Source organism: Delphinapterus leucas, chromosome 16 (assembly GCF_059928025.1).
Source record: "Delphinapterus leucas isolate spDelLeu-1000000601 "Yukka" chromosome 16, BTC_Dleu_Yukka2, whole genome shotgun sequence".
Classification (NCBI taxonomy): Eukaryota; Metazoa; Chordata; class Mammalia; order Artiodactyla; family Monodontidae; genus Delphinapterus; species Delphinapterus leucas.
In genome coordinates, this window is record NC_143144.1 from 41,053,627 (window position 1) to 41,070,668 (window position 17,042).

General features: G+C 50.7%; 1 protein-coding gene across 2 annotated transcripts in view; it reads right to left on the reverse strand.

The window, feature by feature from the left end:
* The window catches only part of DRGX (dorsal root ganglia homeobox), a 29,273-nt gene extending 15,760 nt beyond the window's left edge, over positions 1-13,513 (reverse strand). The window contains exons 1-5 of one of the 2 annotated variants that reach the window (XM_089897819.1): positions 13,275-13,513; positions 12,252-12,349; positions 11,282-11,383; positions 8,164-8,342; positions 7,967-8,079 (exon numbers count right to left, since the gene is read on the reverse strand). In XM_089897819.1, coding sequence (XP_089753945.1) covers positions 7,967-8,079; positions 8,164-8,342; positions 11,282-11,383; positions 12,252-12,349; positions 13,275-13,302 — 520 coding nt within the window. In that variant the 5' untranslated portion in view covers positions 13,303-13,513. Of the gene's footprint in view, positions 1-7,966; positions 8,080-8,163; positions 8,343-11,281; positions 11,384-12,251 lie in introns of both variants that reach the window. The other variant, XM_022564519.3, reaches the window with a different exon arrangement.
* Between the last annotated feature and the right edge of the window lie 3,529 nt (positions 13,514-17,042).

Below are 17,042 nucleotides of genomic sequence, written 5' to 3' on the forward strand. Positions count from 1 at the left end.
CTGCCCTTCTGTATCCGCAGGTTTCGCATCCCCAGATTCAACCAACCAATTGAAATCGATCCACCAGCTGCTTGAATCCAGGGATATGAAACCCACGGATATGGAGGGCCAACTGCATTCATTATACTACCACATTTTATATAAGGGACTCAGGATGGGTGGGTTTTGGTATGGGGGGTCGCGGAGGTCGTCCTGGAGTCAATCCCCCACGGATACCCAGGGATGACTGTATAAGGATTGGAAAGGGAGAGGCAAACCGTCTTTATCGGCAGATGATCTAAGCATGTACACAGAATATCGTTAAGAATTGACAGCTAAACCTAATTACATGGATGAATCTCCCAAACATAATGCCGAGTTAAAGTAGCCAGGCACAAAAAATACAAGCTGTATGATTCCATTTATATGTATACACATGTACAGTTCAAAAAAGTTCAGACTAGACAGTAGCGTTTCTGAATGCCTACGCAGGTGGTCGGCAAAGATGCATTACCATAAGAGTCAGCATAGTGGTTTCCTTTAGGGGGAAGAAAAGTGACATTAGAAGAAAGGGGCACAGGGATTCGGGGGCTTCTGGGATGCAGGCATAGTTCCAAAGGAAGGGTAGCACATGGGTGCTGAAAATCATTCATTAAGTTCTAGATGCATGTTTTCTGAGTTTTTGATTAACATATTTCATAATAAAACAATTTTAATTGTTTATTAAGATTGTGACTTTTTTTTTCTTTAATCACAGCACAGGAAAAAGTGATTAAGAGAATTAGGGGGAAAATGTTTTCAGGTGACTTGAAGGAGGAAAAGGCTGCCTCCGGCTCTGAGTTTAGCCCTGGTGGGCAAATGTTCATTGGCCAATAAAGCCCTTCCAGTCTCAGACTCTGGACACTTTATCCTGGCCTGGAAGCCCAAGGGCCAATGCCAACGTGAAGCAGGGAGGGCACATTCTTGGGTAACTAAGAGGCCCTGCTCTCAAGAAGGACATGACCAGACCCTTTCCCAGCACTGGACACCCTGCCCCTCGCCTGCCTGCTCGTCCTCACACACATGATGCAGGCCCAGGACTGCTACTCTGATCGCTAGCATTGACTGAGCACCCACTGCGTGTCAGGACATCTCCGTCAGTCCTCACGGCTGGATGGAGCTCAGCTATGGAGGTGGGACCAGGTGTGTGTGCCTCCAGACTCCTCCCTGCCTGGGCCTCATGTGGGACCACAGGAGCCATCTGGCCTCGCCAGGAGCCGATGGAAGGTCAGCCGTGATGCCCCGCCCAGCTGGGGAGAGTGGCTGTGACTCCCGGGCATGAGCACGGACTGAGTTATGAAAGCTCTCCCCTGGCAGCCGTAATGAATTTCCACCTCACACCCAGCTCTCCGAATCACAGGTTAGAGGCAGCTGGGCCAAGTGCACCAGGGAGAAGGCCTCCGCTGACTGTGGCCCGTTCTGTGGCCAGCACTTCCCCGGAACAAGCCCAAGCGCTTCCCTCGGCCATTAATAACTTCCTCTGCATTAATGAATTGTGAACAGGAGGCTGGCCATTAAGACAGTGCAGGAAAGCTCTTTGTGTTGCAAAGGCTTTTTCTCTGGACACCCATTATTGTTATGCAAACCCTGACTTCATGGGGTAGGGTCCCGCTGCCTTTTTATTTTTAAGTTTCCGTGGGACACTCAATCAGGAAACACACTGACTGCATGCCTGGCCGGGATGCGCCCTCTCTGACCACCCCAGAGTCCAAAGCACATCGCTGGCTGCATGAAGCCCCAGGGAGGGAACGGATGCCCTGACCAGCAAATCCTACCAGGGACGAGAAGGAGCTCCCATCACAGCCAGAAATCAGAACAATGAGGGGTTACGAGGAAAAGGTGAATGTCAGCAGCGATACAGTTCAGAAAAATGGGAGAAGTTTGGGAGAAAAGACATTTCAGTTGGTCTTTTAAAGATGAGTGGGACCCAGTGACTTGAAAATGAGAATGGAGGAATCTGATTAATAATAACGGTGTTGACTCACACCTCCCACTGGCCCAACTCACTCTCCCCCCATCTGGTCCTATAAATCCAGTCCTGTGATGGTCAAGATCCCCAATTTACAGATGAAGAAGCAGAAGCAGAGATGCCCAGTACTTAACTCAAGACTTACATGGCCAGGGGATGGAAGAATGAGGATTCACACCAGGCAGGACATCCAGAGCCCTTGCTCAACGTTGCTGTGCTAGTTCACTGCTTGATAATTAAAGGAGGAAATTTCCACAAGCGCCTGGTTTTCAGTTACCTGGCTCTGTCACTGGTGGGCAGTTTTCTGGCCCCCTCTGATGGGCACAGCCCAATGCCCATCCACATCTCCCTGCCCAGCAGAGCGTGGAGGCAAGTCTGCCACACCTCTGCATATAGACACTCTGCTTACCCAGCCACCCCAAAGGGGTCATAACCTCCTGTCCTTCAAGGGCACCGGCCCCACCTCCCACCCTTCCCAGGCTCCCGATTGCTTGAGCAGCCTTGCTGACCTAGCCAGACCCATCCTTCTGTGAACACCCCCATCCACACGCCCCAACACTGAACCTGCTGAGTAGGTGTCCCCAGGGCTCCAGCCCCAGAGCTGCATCTCAGCCACCTGCCCAAGCCTGGGGACCTGGCAGTGGAGCACAGTCCCCCAGCACAGGATGTGGCAGAAGGCGAAGCTCCGGAAGGCCTCTGCCCTCACCCCTTGGCCTGAGGCAGAACTGCCGAGCCAGCTCAGTGCACGCTGTGGCAGTTCTGAGCTGTGCAGATTTTCCAAAGCCGGGGGTCGTTTCCAGCCTCATCTTGGTTTCCCTAGCTCTCGAGCTGCGTCCGAATCCCAGGCCCCTGCCTTCAACAGGTGTCTCCAGGGAATGAAAATCAGGGCCTCTAATTTCCTAAGAAAACCATAGTCTGCTACTGACTTCTCAGTCTGGGCGCTGAAGCTCAGAGAAGTGGCTGAGTGACCTGTTCCGCTTCACCTTTTCTGGGCCACTTCCCCCACAATCTAAAAATAAAAAAGCAGAGAGTCTAGATCCACCAGCATGTTCTGGGCCACAGTCACGGAGCTGCCAGGGCCCAGCCCACCCGGCCGTTCACATTGGAGGCAGGGCTTGATGACACCCCACAGCTCTGTGCTCTGGGAGTCCAGTTTCTTGGGCATCACCCCCCAGCACATTCCCTCTATATCCAGCACCCCGATCTGCCCCTGCTTGCCCTTTTCCTCCCCCCAGTGCCACCTGCTCCAGGAGCTGATAGCCAATATTCCAAGAATGCCCTTGTTTTCAGAGCACATTCAAAGCCAAAATGTTTCCAGGGAAGTGAATTCAACAACTACTTAGAGGACCTAAGTTCAAGGACCGGTACTCAAAGGAATTCAGCAAACTGTACCTCAACAACTCCCAGGCTCCCCTACAAACACACTTGGAGGCTCTCTCAATGTTTCCCTGGAAGAGACTTCACAACTGTCACAACAACACCTAGAACCGAAAGACCAGGACCCCCAACTCGGAGTCCTTCGACTTGTAACTCTATAGACTGCTCTGCAGGCAGTTAGCTCTGGGACCACTCGCTGGGAGGCTCCATGTGCCCGCAGGGAGAACCAATCCTGCCTGGGCACTGGGAGCCCGGATTCCCCTCACACCCAGGCCGGGTGCTGGTGTAGCACAGCTCAGCCTTGGCTTGGATCCTCAAGCCCTGGTCTGGAGTCTCAGGGCTGGAGTCTCGGGATCGACACCGAGAGTGCTGTCTGGGGCAGGGCCAGAATAGTGGTGGCCTCTCCAGGACACCTGCTGTCTTTAATCCAGGACCATATGATCCCACTAGGACCACAAAGCCTGGGGAAGGAAACCTGAACACTGGTTTGAGTCCAGAAGCTGAAATTCACTTTGATTCTTTCTTGATGATTTGCAAGTTGCCTCAGGCCTGGAGAAGTGGGCTGGGATCTCTGGGCTGGGAGGGGCTGCAGCGCTCAGCTCACAATGGTTCTGGGCTCTGGGTGAGTCCAGATTCTTCCCCCAGGGCTCATGCCCAGTGGACCGCCAGCTGTCCTCACTTGCCAGGCAGAAGCAGGGTGGGGGTCAAAAGCCCCTACCAACAGGTGCCCACCCAGAGGAATGAATGAATAAATCATGCCCGGAGGAAAGAGCACACCAGGATCCTGTGGAGATCAGCCTAGATCTCAAAGGGGAGACCTCGCTGATATGAGTGACCTGTGAGCAAGTGGCTTTCCCTCCAGGAACCTCAGCTTCTCGTTTGTAAAAAGATGGATGGGTATGGAAGCCCAGGTGTGTGCCTTCTAGCACACACGTGTGTGAAGCTCCTCACAGCTTGCTGAGGGGGCCCCCTGGTTGGCCAGAGGCCCCTGGAAGCAGAGCTCAGGCCACCAACTCTGCCAGCACCTGGCCGCCCAGCCACCTCTGGGGGTGAACTCAGGAAAGGAAGGTGAGGTCACAGCCCAGAGGCCCGGGCACTGAGCCAGGCCTAGAAAATTGGGATTGCTCCTCTCTTGGGCCTAAACTGGGCCATGCACTTAACTTCTGTAGCTGGGGAACCCTCGGAGAAGAAGACGTAGGCTGCAAGAGTCTGCAAGATGTAGGCCTCAAACCACTTAACAAATGTTCCAGAAAACAATCGAGAGTTGAATCCCGGGGCACCCAGAACCTGACTTGCAGGTACACGCTTGTTACCCCAGATTCTGAGCCAGAGGCAGGTCCCCCAAGCGCGTCTCCAAGGACGGCTGAGCCCACCTGAACTGGAGCGAGGCTGTGCTGTCACCTCACAGGGTCAGGAGCTCTTAGAATGCAAAGATACCCCAACCAACGCCAGCTGTTATCGCAGAGCCATCCCAGCTCCACTGACCCGCTGTGCAGCTCTGGAGCCTCCCTGATACATCGTTTACTACTCTCCTCTACCGTGAGAAATAAACGGGACCACACGTGAGACCACCGGGCAGAGGACAGAAAAGGTTTTCAATAATCACTCATTTCCCTCCCTTTCCAACACCACTTGGCTTGCCAGAGACTAAAAATCCAGCTGCTCAGAGGGGCCAGATAGCAAGGGCCTTGGTGGGTAAAGGGGTCAGGATGAGCTACAGGAGGGGAACTTTGCCGGGGGAGGCCTGAAGAGGAGCTACGAATGCAGGGAGAAGAACACAGAAAGCAGAGATGGGAGGGGTGGAGAAGTGCCCCCCACAGAAAGGCAGTCCGCAGGCTGGTCTGACCAATGATGCGCCCATTTGGCCCAAAGACTTGGAGGTCGCATTTAAAAGATGGGACTACTTTGGGCTTCCCTGGTGGCACAGTTGTTGAGAGTCCACCTGCCGATGCCGGGGACGCGGGTTCGTGCCCCGGTCTGGGAAGATCCCACATGCCGCGGAGTGGCTGGGCCCGTGAGCCATGGCCGCTGAGCCTGCGCATCCGGAGCCAAAAGATGGGACTATTTCAAATAAAAATCCAGATTTACAGCTTCTCCTGAAATTTCAATAGTTCTGGCAATGTAGGGTCCACAGACCCACTTGGCCACCATCGGCTGACGTGAGCAGTAGTTGACACTGGAGTGGGCAAATGCTCCCCAGCTCACCTCTGCCGAATCTCAGGGAGCCCCTTAGCGTGCTCCTCGCATAACTGCTTCTGACGTAGAGAAACGTGCCTTTTCCCCACCCCTTTCTCACAAGTGGGAGAATGACATATAGACCAAGACGGCTGTGTATCTGGAGGAGCAAAGACAAAGTCCACACATACTCGCTTCACTTATCGCCTGCCCGGCTCTGGAACTATCCGAGTGTGTCACGTGCCCCAGCACACCTCGTGTCCCTGATCGTAGCCAGGAAGACCTTCCAGTGGGGATGTGCAAGCTTCCCGAGCAAGTGCCACCACAAGGCACAAAGACGTTCCCTGGTTTGGCGAGCACACTATGATCTCCATCACTTCCGCCGAATCTGACACCCCAACGCCCCATCCCTCCATCAAAGGAAAGTCTGTTTCCAGCGAAGCAGGCACAGGTCAGGCCCCAAGGGAAGTGCTGGGGTTGGGGGAGTACATACGAGTAAAGGCAGAAGAGGAGAATGACAGATTTACCTGCCCCTCCCACCAGCCCTGCTTCCTTCTGCTCTGTCCTCTGTCTCCCTCTTATCAGTGCCTTCAGCCTCTCAGTGGCAGGCAGGCACTCCCACCCTCCCTGCCAGCAGCCTGGCCCTCTCTCCACTCGTTCAGCCACCTCAGGCCGCCACCAGGGCCTGGGCTTTACCCCAGACCCCTCCCAACTGCCCCAGCGAAGAGACGTGGGATTCACCTTCAACTCATGTGGCTGGAGTGGGGCAAGCAGAGGACATTGATCAAAGAGACGGTTACTCTCAGGAGCTCAGCTGGGCCTCACCGAAGCAGAGAGGATTTCATAGATGGACACAGGATTGCTCTTCTGCCCAGAGCAGCTCCTTGAATGATACCCAAGTCCCAGTGGTAATCTCCTTCTGGAAGCCCCTTCCAATTGGGACCCCATCTTCACAGTGCCCCCTCAGCCTATTGTGTCTGTGAATACGTCCCAAGGCCACTCTGTGGCAGGGGGCTCTACTTGGTCCCTGGAGCGCACAGACCCTGGAGCTGAAGGGAGCACTATCAGGGCACGGGGTGCAGAGCTGGATGGAGCTGAACCCCATCAACCCATGCCGGCCATCTGAGCACGGCGACTTGCCCAGCTGCCTGGACCACTCAGAAGTGGCTCCAGGCCTCAGGGTCCCTCCTCCTACAGTGGAAAATCCAAATGCAGGAGTGCGGCATCCAAGGCCTGCAAGCTCTGGCCCCTCCACCTTACCTCTGGGCACTCTCCTGTGGGCACCCAACATACCAGCCATTCTCCAGACAAGCCTGGTTCTTCTCCCTGCGCCTGGCACTCTGCACGTGTTGTTCCCTGTGCGTAGAATACCTTTCTCTCCCTTCGGAGATTCCCTAGAGAGGCTCCATCGTGCCCTTATTCAGGCTCCAGAAACTACATTTGCAATGCAGATTGCCAGTGTGCGTGTGCATGTGTGTGCGCGCGCACGCCCGTGTGCAGACGCACGTGCGAGACCAACCTGCAGGAGGGGGAACCTCTCGAGGGCAGAAGACCCCAGACCCTAAAACAGAGCACACAGGAAACGTCCTAGGGGGGGCCTCTCCCACTGCCTATTATGGGGAAAAAGCCTGCAGCCCGCACCTGCACCCCCATCTCCCAGACCGGCTGTGACGGACAAACCCCAACACTAGCACTCACTGCCCCAGATGAACTCTGGGGCCCAGCGCTGCTCCGGGCCAGCACAGCTGCTTGGTCTCCTCACAGGAAGAGTGAGTTTGGGGCCAAGAATTGAAAGACACCGGATGGACCCATTCATCCAGTAGGGTTGACCCAGAAACCCCCAAAGGACAGCCCCACCAGAGTCCTTCTCTCTGGGCCTGACAAAAATGCCCCAAATGGTTTCCATCCTTCAGACGACCACAGCCTTTGAGAAGACAGCAAATCTTAGAAAACCACAAATCCTAACCCCTGACATCAGGAGGCCCCAGGGAAGGCAGGTGGGGAGGCTGCACATATGGGGAGGGTCCTCACGAGCTGGGACAACGGTCCATCGCAGGCCTCACCCACGAGCTGCAAGCTAGCACGTAAAACTGGTACCGACGGGAGGCAGCAGTCAGTGAACATGCAATGGCCCTTCTGAAACAGCCCTCTCTCAACCAACTCCGCAGCTGGTGCAGTGAGATGACATTCACCCTCACTCTCAGGCCATGTAGAAAGCAAACAAGATGGCATGTGTGGAAACAGATGCTGTTCGTGACCCTGGCTGTGATAGACAGAAGGAGAAAAGGAGCTACACCAGCCCGAGGTGCAAGGATGGGCCCGCCCAAGAAAACAGAAGAGGCAAACCATCTCCATGATCCCCTTGGAGGCGCTGCAGGCAGGCAGAGCCCCCGCCCCGCACCAGCAGGCAGCAGAGCCCAAACTCACCTTTCAGGGAAGCAACGTGTGACAGGGCCTGGGCGTACGTGGCCGTATTCAGGAGGGTCCCCGGCAAGCAAGAGGGGAAGAAAGGCCCTGTGGGACCGACAGTTCGCCCCAGGCTGGCAGTGAAGGAAAATGACACACTGAGTTCCCAATCCTGGGTGCCCGCCAGCCCTCCAGGCCCTGGGTTCAGCCAGCCTCACCTCTGCTGGGCCTCCAGGACCTCCTTCTTGCTCCGGGCCTGGTCCCCAGGGGGCGGGGAGTTGATATTCCTCACAGGCGGTGGCGTCACCTCTGCCATGGGCTCCTTGGCTCCTGGCTCCTGGTCCGAGGCCCCTCTCTCCGTTTTCCTCCATTTGGCTCTTCGGTTCTGGAACCAAACCTGAGTCCCCGAAGGAAGCACACACCCAACAGAGGCAGAAAATCAGACAGAAGGAGGCAACCAGAACCTAAACCCAGGTGCCTGGTCCCCGTGCCCCCGGCTCACGGCTCCCCCGCAGTAGGTGTGCGGGAACACAGCCTCCTCTCTCTAAAGATCTAGCAAAGCAGTGCCCTCCGAATTGCAGCTTCAGACTCATGGGTGGGTCAGAAAACCAGAGTCGAAGGTGTGACAGGCATTTTTTAATGAGTGTGAAATCATAGAAAGTATCCAAATGCACTGCCCACAGTAAGGGTCAAAGTACTATCTTGTGGAAATTCTCAGTGTATGCAAGTACACTTATTTGATGTGAAATGTGTTTCCTGAGGGGAGCGGGGGGATTCATCATCAAAGCAGTTTGTAAAACACTGCCCTGGGGTTTCCTCATCAAAAAATACTCATTCTCTCATCCAGCAGGTTTGGCCAGAGCGTGTCTGGCCTCATACGTGTGATTTAACACTGACGCATCACGGCAAGTTCATGACCATCAGCACAGCGCATCCACTAGAAACACTGACTCTGGAGTCAGTCCTGGTTGAGAATTCTGGACCCCGGTGAATCTGGTTTAGAATCCACTGCAATCCTTTAAGGCAGGTAGTTCTACTACCCCCACTTTACAGATGAGAAAACTAAGCACAGACAGTTTAATTAACTTGCCTGAGGTCATCCAAGTGCTAAGTGGCAGATCTACAATTTGAAGCCCAGTGGCTTGGCTGGGTACCATAATCCAAATTGTCTGAGAGTAATAATAACAGCCACCCCCAAGCATCGTTAGGAAATTTAATGGAGATGCATGCAAAATACTAAGCACAGTGCGTGGCACACAGCAATCAATCACTCGGTGAATATTAGCTAGTGTTATTATCTCCACCATCCTCAGGTTGGGAGACAGCTTGTGATTCACCTGCTCTGAGTGCCTTCTTAGAGGCGGGTGTGGAATTCTTTAAGCCTTAGAGACCAAGATTGCATTTACAGGACAGCCTCAGGGCAGTCAGGCAGCCTGGGCCCAAGGTGTTCCCAGAGGTCAGTGAAATCCTGCTGCTCTTTACTCCGTGCAGCTAAACCTCTTCCCCCTCTCTACTGGAAGATAATTCCTGGCTTTAAAAACAAAAAAAAAGGGCTTGTCTAGACCTCCCTCCTATTCCCCTGGGCATCCTCTCCTCCTTGCCTGTCAGCAGACTGGCCCAGGAGAGAGCCTCGGTCTCCAGGCTCACCCCACCTCCGAATTTTCATTCTCCTTTAACTGGGTTTCTTTCTTTCTTTTTAATCTAGTTGGTTTTTTAATTGCACATATCAGCAACCACTGAATAATGATTTTATCTATATTCTAAATTTAGGGCAGTTAAATGCAAAGCAAAATGCAGACACTTTCTGGCGTCTTAATTGAATGAAGGTCACAGCTATAACAACATTTAATTGAGCTATTTTTCATTATCATATTTTAATGACTTTGCACTGACAGTTCGCCTGCTTCTGAGGCAAGCGCATGATGGAGTCGTTTATTTCCCTATTTAGTTATTGTTTGACAACATCAGCTTCGATTAAGACCCTGCTTTATAGAACATTAATCATATTTGAATGAGCAAGGGGTATAAATGTAAACACATCTCCCTTCCCGCCACCAAAGCCGTGTCCCCACATGGAGTCTCACTAAACAAATGCTTCACAGCCATTGTCTGTTTGCATAATAGCCAACAATAGCCCGAACAACAAGTCCCAGCTTTAATTGTCACCACCCCTATCTCACCCTTGCACCTTTCAGGGAGAAGTTATGATCTTCCACTTCTGAATGCTCAGTAATTGTGCCATTTATCTCAATTTGCAGTTCAGTCTTTGGGCAGCTATTGGCAAGCTGGCATTAAAAAAAGAAAGGATGAACGGCATCCTGGCCAAAGGAGATTTTCATTTCCAAATAATAATCAGTTTAATTTGCCCGCATATGACCAATGATTCATGTTCAGATTTAATAATCAGGATCACATAATCTGATTATAGGGGAAATAATTTGTTTACAACCCCCAATTTACTGTTCAGAATTCCATTATCTCTCTTCAGCCATAGGTTTTTAAGAGATACTAACATGACCCAGGGGAACCGAAAGCAAACTATTATATTTCCTACAATTAGATCTTTGCATAGTCTTAACCCCAAGCCCCTACATAAAAAAGAACAGAAACAGCATGGAGGAAATCCCATAAATAAAATGAATATATAATTGTGCTCAAAGAATAGCTCGCCCGGAGAGGCGCTGCTGCGAATCTGTTCCTCCTGCGTTCGGGCACATCTGCTGGGCTCGACGGGTTTGTGCACTTAAACGTAATCACCGTGTAGCTTCTAAAAAGAAATCCTGCCTAGAGACAGTCACCACGGGCCACGCTCGGCTCTGAGGCAGCCCTTTTGCTGCTGCCGTTTAAAGATTTTTAAATTGCCCATGTTCTTCGGACCACTTCGCTGAAAGAGTCCGCGAGCTGGGGAAAAGTTGGACATGATGCAATTTCTGGAAAGCAGATCCTACTCTGTTCTCATACGAAAACACAGTTCTCTGCAATTGACCGGCCTTACCCCAGAGCGGTCAGAGCTGCTTTGAGAATAGCATCTCAGCTCTTTTTTTTTTTTTTTTCCAAAGCAAGGAAATGGATGTGCATTGATGTAATTTAGTACCTTAGAGACGCGGACAAATTAGTGTAGAACATTATCACTAGTTAATTATGAATGACCGATTAATCAACCTAATCTAATATTCCACATTATGTTGATGTTATTAAAGTGCATCATGAAAATGACAGATAGTCTTCATTTGCTTTCTTTGGCCAAATGTGCACTCTGCAGTCATGATGTCAAAAAAAAAAAAAAGTTTGCCAGTTTTAATATTAGAGAGTTAAATAATTAAAAAGAAGGTTTACCTGCACTCTGGCTTCTGTGAGGTTGATTTTCATGGCTAGCTCTTCTCTGGTGAAGACATCAGGGTAGTGCGTTTGGGCAAAAACTGCCTCCAGAGCTTCCAGCTGGTAAAAGGAAAAAAAATATTTACTTGTGAGAGGATGTGGCTAGGTGAGAGGAAGCAGATGCATATTTCAAATTTGCTATGTGTGGTGAGGAAGTAGTTTCACAGATCAAGTAGGGGAAGAGAGGGAGAAAAATGCTCTTTGAAAAGATCCCACAGAATTAAAATTTCAACCGCGGAAGACTTGGGAGCTAAGACTTACTAACAACCTCAGTGCTACCCCAAGAGGTAGAAATAAGAGAGGCACAAACATCTGAATGCATTTACATTTAAAGTGCAACCCACGCAGCTTTCATTATAGAGCTTGGAAGAACAGAATCAACTTGCAGAAGCCCTCACTGGGTCAGTCCCACAGAAACTGCCTAGGGTTTCTGCTCCAGTGTGCTCTGGGAGACAAACGGATCTAAGGGAAGGAGCCACGGCCCTGGAAAGACAATATCAAGGTTCCAGTTGTAGCCCTTCCACTTACGGACGACAATACCTTCTACAAATCAGTCAACCTCTTGGGCCCCGGTTTTCTCATTTATCTCCTGGGGATGAGAACACCTGACCTGCCTTCCTCAGAAGGTTATTTCGAAGTTGAAATGATGTTGCTGTATTGCTGATGTGGAAATGTTCCCCAAACTATCAACTTGAGACAAAAGGGCGCCGTCATCATTGCCTCTTCACTGACTATCTGGGATCATAACGTCACAGTCCTCTGCCCTCTCCCCAGACAGATCCCTTGACACGTGAATTGTTCAAGAAAACAGAAAGATCCAGTTAACATGATCAGTTGGCTTTATTTTAAAAGACAAAGAAGAGCTGCTCAAACTCTGATTAATTTGGAGGCAGGAAGTGGATGGCTCTCAGAAGGGGAACATCATTACCTGCTGAAGAGTGAACGTGGTCCGGTTCCGGCGCTGTTTTCTCCGCAGAAACCCATCATCGAAATCTCCTGTAGAGTGGTTGCCAAAGGGTGCAGTGCCTGCAGGGAGCAAACTGGAGCAGCCTGAGCACAGGGCCCCCCAGTCTTCACACTGAGCCCCTGCCATGCACACTCCCTCAGTGACCCATCCCACCCAGACGGAGTCCTGTCTGTCCTAAAGCATCTTTCTCTGCTCCTGTTATTAAGGCTCCCTCTTTTTCACTCTCTCATGCTTTCTCTCTCTCCCAGTAATCTCTGACTTTAGGCCTAACTATGCCTATTTCATAGGGTGAGTGGAGACCTTACTCCCCTAGACAGCCAAGTCCACTTGTGAAATTCTAGACTCTGAGCCAGGAAGGGTCACTAACTTGAGATGGAGCCTTCATCGGCCCTCTGACTCCCAGCTGCCTGCACCTCTGTCCAATGTGCCTTCAGCTCATCCCTTCCACCTCTGATCCTTTAATAAAAGCCTCTACGTTTCCCTCTTGCTCACTTGTTATTTTACTTTCCCTTGTTTCTACAACAATAAGAATTAAAGGCTGGGGATAGGGGAGGAATGAAATCACCAAGAGCTTTTCCCAGCACTTTTCTCCTAGAACTTCAGGACACGAGGAGGTAGGAAGTTTATAAATGAATATCAATACTGTTGGTCACAGCTCATGAGCACTCTAGTGGATCTGTTATATAGATGTCAATTAACGAGAAATCGGCACCAATAGCGACTGTCCTGAATTCCAAGCAGACTTAAACAGGAGCCTCTGGCCAGGCTCATAAAAGACCCACTACTCCCACTTCCGTGAAAAGAAAGGCACCACAGTCCTCCCTGCCAGCCTCCAAAGCTCGGATTAAGCCACAGCAGAGTTTGGCCCCAAATGTGCATTCAGATCATTTTCCAAATGTGCACCATTTACTTGACAGTCCACCATTTACTTGGCTTCTTAGGAAAACAAATGAGCAAGTTCCCATTAGCCAGTGAACGCTGTACCTGCCATGGGCTCCGGTCTCAGAATCATTGCATGTTCGCCATTAGGAGCTGGCTAGTGACACTGCCCCGGCATCATCCCTCCGAAGGACCTCAGTCCCAAAGAAGCAAGGTCCTTCGGCTTTTTAAAATTCTATCTGCTAAATGGAGTCCCTCCTACTTATTATTCAACTCCCCAGTGCACATCCTTGGTCACAAGACCTCCACTCTCTGGTGAAGACTTCTCCCTCCACCATCCCATCCAAATTGCTTCCTTCCTCAAAATCCTAGTTACAAATATTTCTCTCCAGCTCATTGGGAACTTCAAAGGGACAGCCTCAAAGCGGTCTTATTTCCATTATTTTGTGGGAAACCAAACAGTTTCCTTTTAAAACAAAGCACTTGACTGGTGAGGATGAAATGCGAGCTCTGAGGCTCTCAAATCACGATCAGCCTCACAAACTTCTACCTGCTTGTCCCAAATTGTTTCACAAAGTGTACATATAACATCTTTAAGTGAAACACTGCATGTCAAACTGGATCCTAAAAACAGCTGACAGTTCATCAAATTAATAAGAACAACAATTGACAACCTAATAGAAAAGAGGAAATTATGAGAACAGGCTTCTTACTTAAGAATAAATAGAATGGTTGATAATGTTATGAAAATGTTAAACCTTGCAATAATTAAACAAAACATTTTTGCCAAAAAAATAAGCTGCACAGTTATACCCAGTACAGTTAAAAGCATAATGAATTGCACACACTATTCTCCATTTGTAGGAGCATGAATTTGTGCAGCCTTATTAGAGGGTAATTTGACAACATCCATCAAAACTTTAAGTGCACATACAGGTATGTAGTCTATGAATATACTTTAAAAGTGTGCCAAAATGGAGCGAGAATATTGTTCCTGGTAACATGGTAACAGGAAAAAAAAAAAGGAAACAACCAAAGTGCACAACTGTAGGCACCTTCTGAACAATATATAATGGAATACTACACAGCTATTTAAAAGAAGCCAGTCAGGCTTCCCTGGTGGTGCAGTGGTCAAGAATCCGCCTGCCGGGGCTTCTCTGGTGGCGCAGTGGTTGAGAATCTGCCTGCCAATGCAGGGGATACGGGTTCGAGCCCTGGTCTAGGAAGATCCCACATGCCGCGGAGCAACTGGGCCCATGAGCCACAGCTACTGAGCCTGCGCGTCTGGAGCCTGTGCTCCGCAACAAGAGAGGCCGCGACAGTGAGAGGCCCGCGCACTGCGATGAAGAGTGGCCCCTGCTCGCCGCAACTAGAGAAAGCCCTCGCACAGAAATGAAGACCCAACACAGCCAAAAAAATAAATAAATAAATTTATAAAAAAAAAAAAAAGAAAGAAGAAGAATCTGCCTGCCAGTGCAGGGGACATGGGTTCGATCCCTGGCCCGGGAAGATCCCACATGCCGCGGAGCAACTAAGCCCACGTGTCACAACTACTGAGCCCGTGCACCAGGCTCCGCAACAAAAGAAGCCACCACAAGGAGAAGCCCGCGCACCACAACGAAGAGTAGCCCCCACTCACCACAACCAGAGGAAGCCCACGCACAGCAACGAAGACCCAACAAAGCCAAAAATAAAAACAAATAAGTAAATATATTTATTTTAAAAATAAATTTAAAAGATAATAAAAGAAGCCAGTAGATCTGCATACATTGACACGGAAAAATCGCCAAAATCTGTATTATAAAGTGAAAAAAGGAAAGTCCTGAATGATGTACCAGTATGATCTCAGCACAAATAAGGCATAACATATAAAGGAAAAATACATAAATGAGGGTAAACGCAGGTGATAGCATGTTTTTCTTGAAGGAATCACAAGAAACCAACAATAGGGGGTATCTTTAGAAAAAGAGGTAGAGAAGGAGGATTTACTTTTCAGTGTGTAAGTTTCTGTTCTATTTGAATTTCCTAAGCAGGTAGATGTAATACTTTCTAGTTTAATATCAGCAAAATTATCTGAGAAGGGAGATTATGAGCCATGCTTTGCTTTCTCTTATATGCCTCTCTAGATTAATAAAAAATTACAATTAAAAAGATGATAGGCAATAATGAGAAGTCAGATTCCAAGGATCTGTCCTCAGCCTTTCCATCGGCAGCAGGTCACCTCCTCCCACAGCAATACTAAACTAAAATAAAACACCCGTTTCTGTAAAACTGCCTTTGAAACACATCTGCAGAGGAATAAAAAAGTTCTTAAAGACCCATCTCCTTTTCTTCTGGTCACAGCAATCAGAATAAGTGTTGAGGTGGGATGTGCCCCAGGTGTGGGAAGGAAAGGTGAGCTAAGCTGAGCTGAGGGCAGCAAGCAGCTCCGTGTGCTGGGGCCACGACAGGCTGGCCAGGGCTCTCCCCAGGTGACTTCTGCAACCTACCCTGCAGACTGGGCTTTCCCCTTCAGTCACCCAGGCAGCCCACCATCTGCTAAATGCCCACACCTCAACCTTCCCACTTTAACTGGAAGAGTGGGCTGCCGAGTATCAATCAGTCCAAACCTGAGGTTCAGAGATGCAGAAAAGGTGTGTCCACTGCACAAGCAGAGGATCTCCCTGCAGTCCTAGGTGTCAGGGAGTGAACCTCTCAGACCTTTATAAAGCCCATCTGCATGGGTCATTGGAAGTAAAAGGAGGTGAAATGCAGCCAAGTGTCTGGCCTTCCCTTCTTAGGAATGCTGATCGGGCTGGCAGGGCTTGAACCCTGGTGTTCATTAGCCTCCTTTAGAAAATGCTACTGAACTTTTAAAAGCTTCCATGGGAAAAACAAAACAAACTTTCTGAAATCCCTGTGTACACTGGCCAGCTGAGGCCGGCTACTGCTCAAGGTAACCGGGGCAAGGTGAAGGAGCATGCTCTGATGTTTCAGGTCCCCCCAGTGTCTCACCACCTTTTGCCCTGCCCTGTGCCTTTCTCGATTTCTTCCCCTCCAAAATTCACTCACTGCCCACCCCCACCCCCCGAAGGAGTAGGTTGCCAAAGCCAAGTCCTGGTACTGCTCCCAGTTATAGAAGTCCTAGTAGCCCATGGCTGAGACTACTGGTCTGAGGAAGGCGCTGTTAAAGGGCCAGAGTGTGTGGCTTTGCATTTGCCTGATACATAGAAATCCCCTTCTTGTATGGAGGGCCCACCCCCGGGGAGCCCCCAAGACCAGGAATCCAAGCTATTTCCTTCTCACCAACCTACCCCCGCCTGACAACCCAGTTCAGAGACCACACCAAGGATCCTGAAGCGAAATTTCTTCTAAGAACTGGAGACCCTCAAAGACCCAAACCCTGGTCATGGGCTGGCCGTGGGAGTGGGAAGTGGCTAGCATCTGAGGTCGGAAACCCAGTGAGTCACAGAGGAGCAGCCATGCCAGGGCACTTCTGGAAGTGGTGCGCAGGGCCCCCTGCTCCTGAGGGCCACGTTGGCCTGGCCAAGCAAGACGGCCTTGGGTAGGGAGTGAGAGCAGCCTGGCAGCGGGGGCTCCTGCTCACGTCTGGCCCAGGGCCCTGTGGGTCACCTAGTCCACCGCCGCTTATCCGGATGTTTGCAAAACACCGTGAAAGATTGATGCGGCCCCCTGGGCAGGGGAGCCCAGATTAGAGGCGTGACACCAGCATCTGTGCTGGGAGGATCCGCCGGTCCTGGCAGCGCTCATAGCCCGGGGGCCAACCCGCCCAGGCCCGGTGGGGGCGGGGGGAGGTAGGAGGCAGGTGGCAATGGGGCGGAAGGCTGGAGCCGGATGTGGGGAGAGGGCCAAAGGCGCCTCTACCCACCTCCG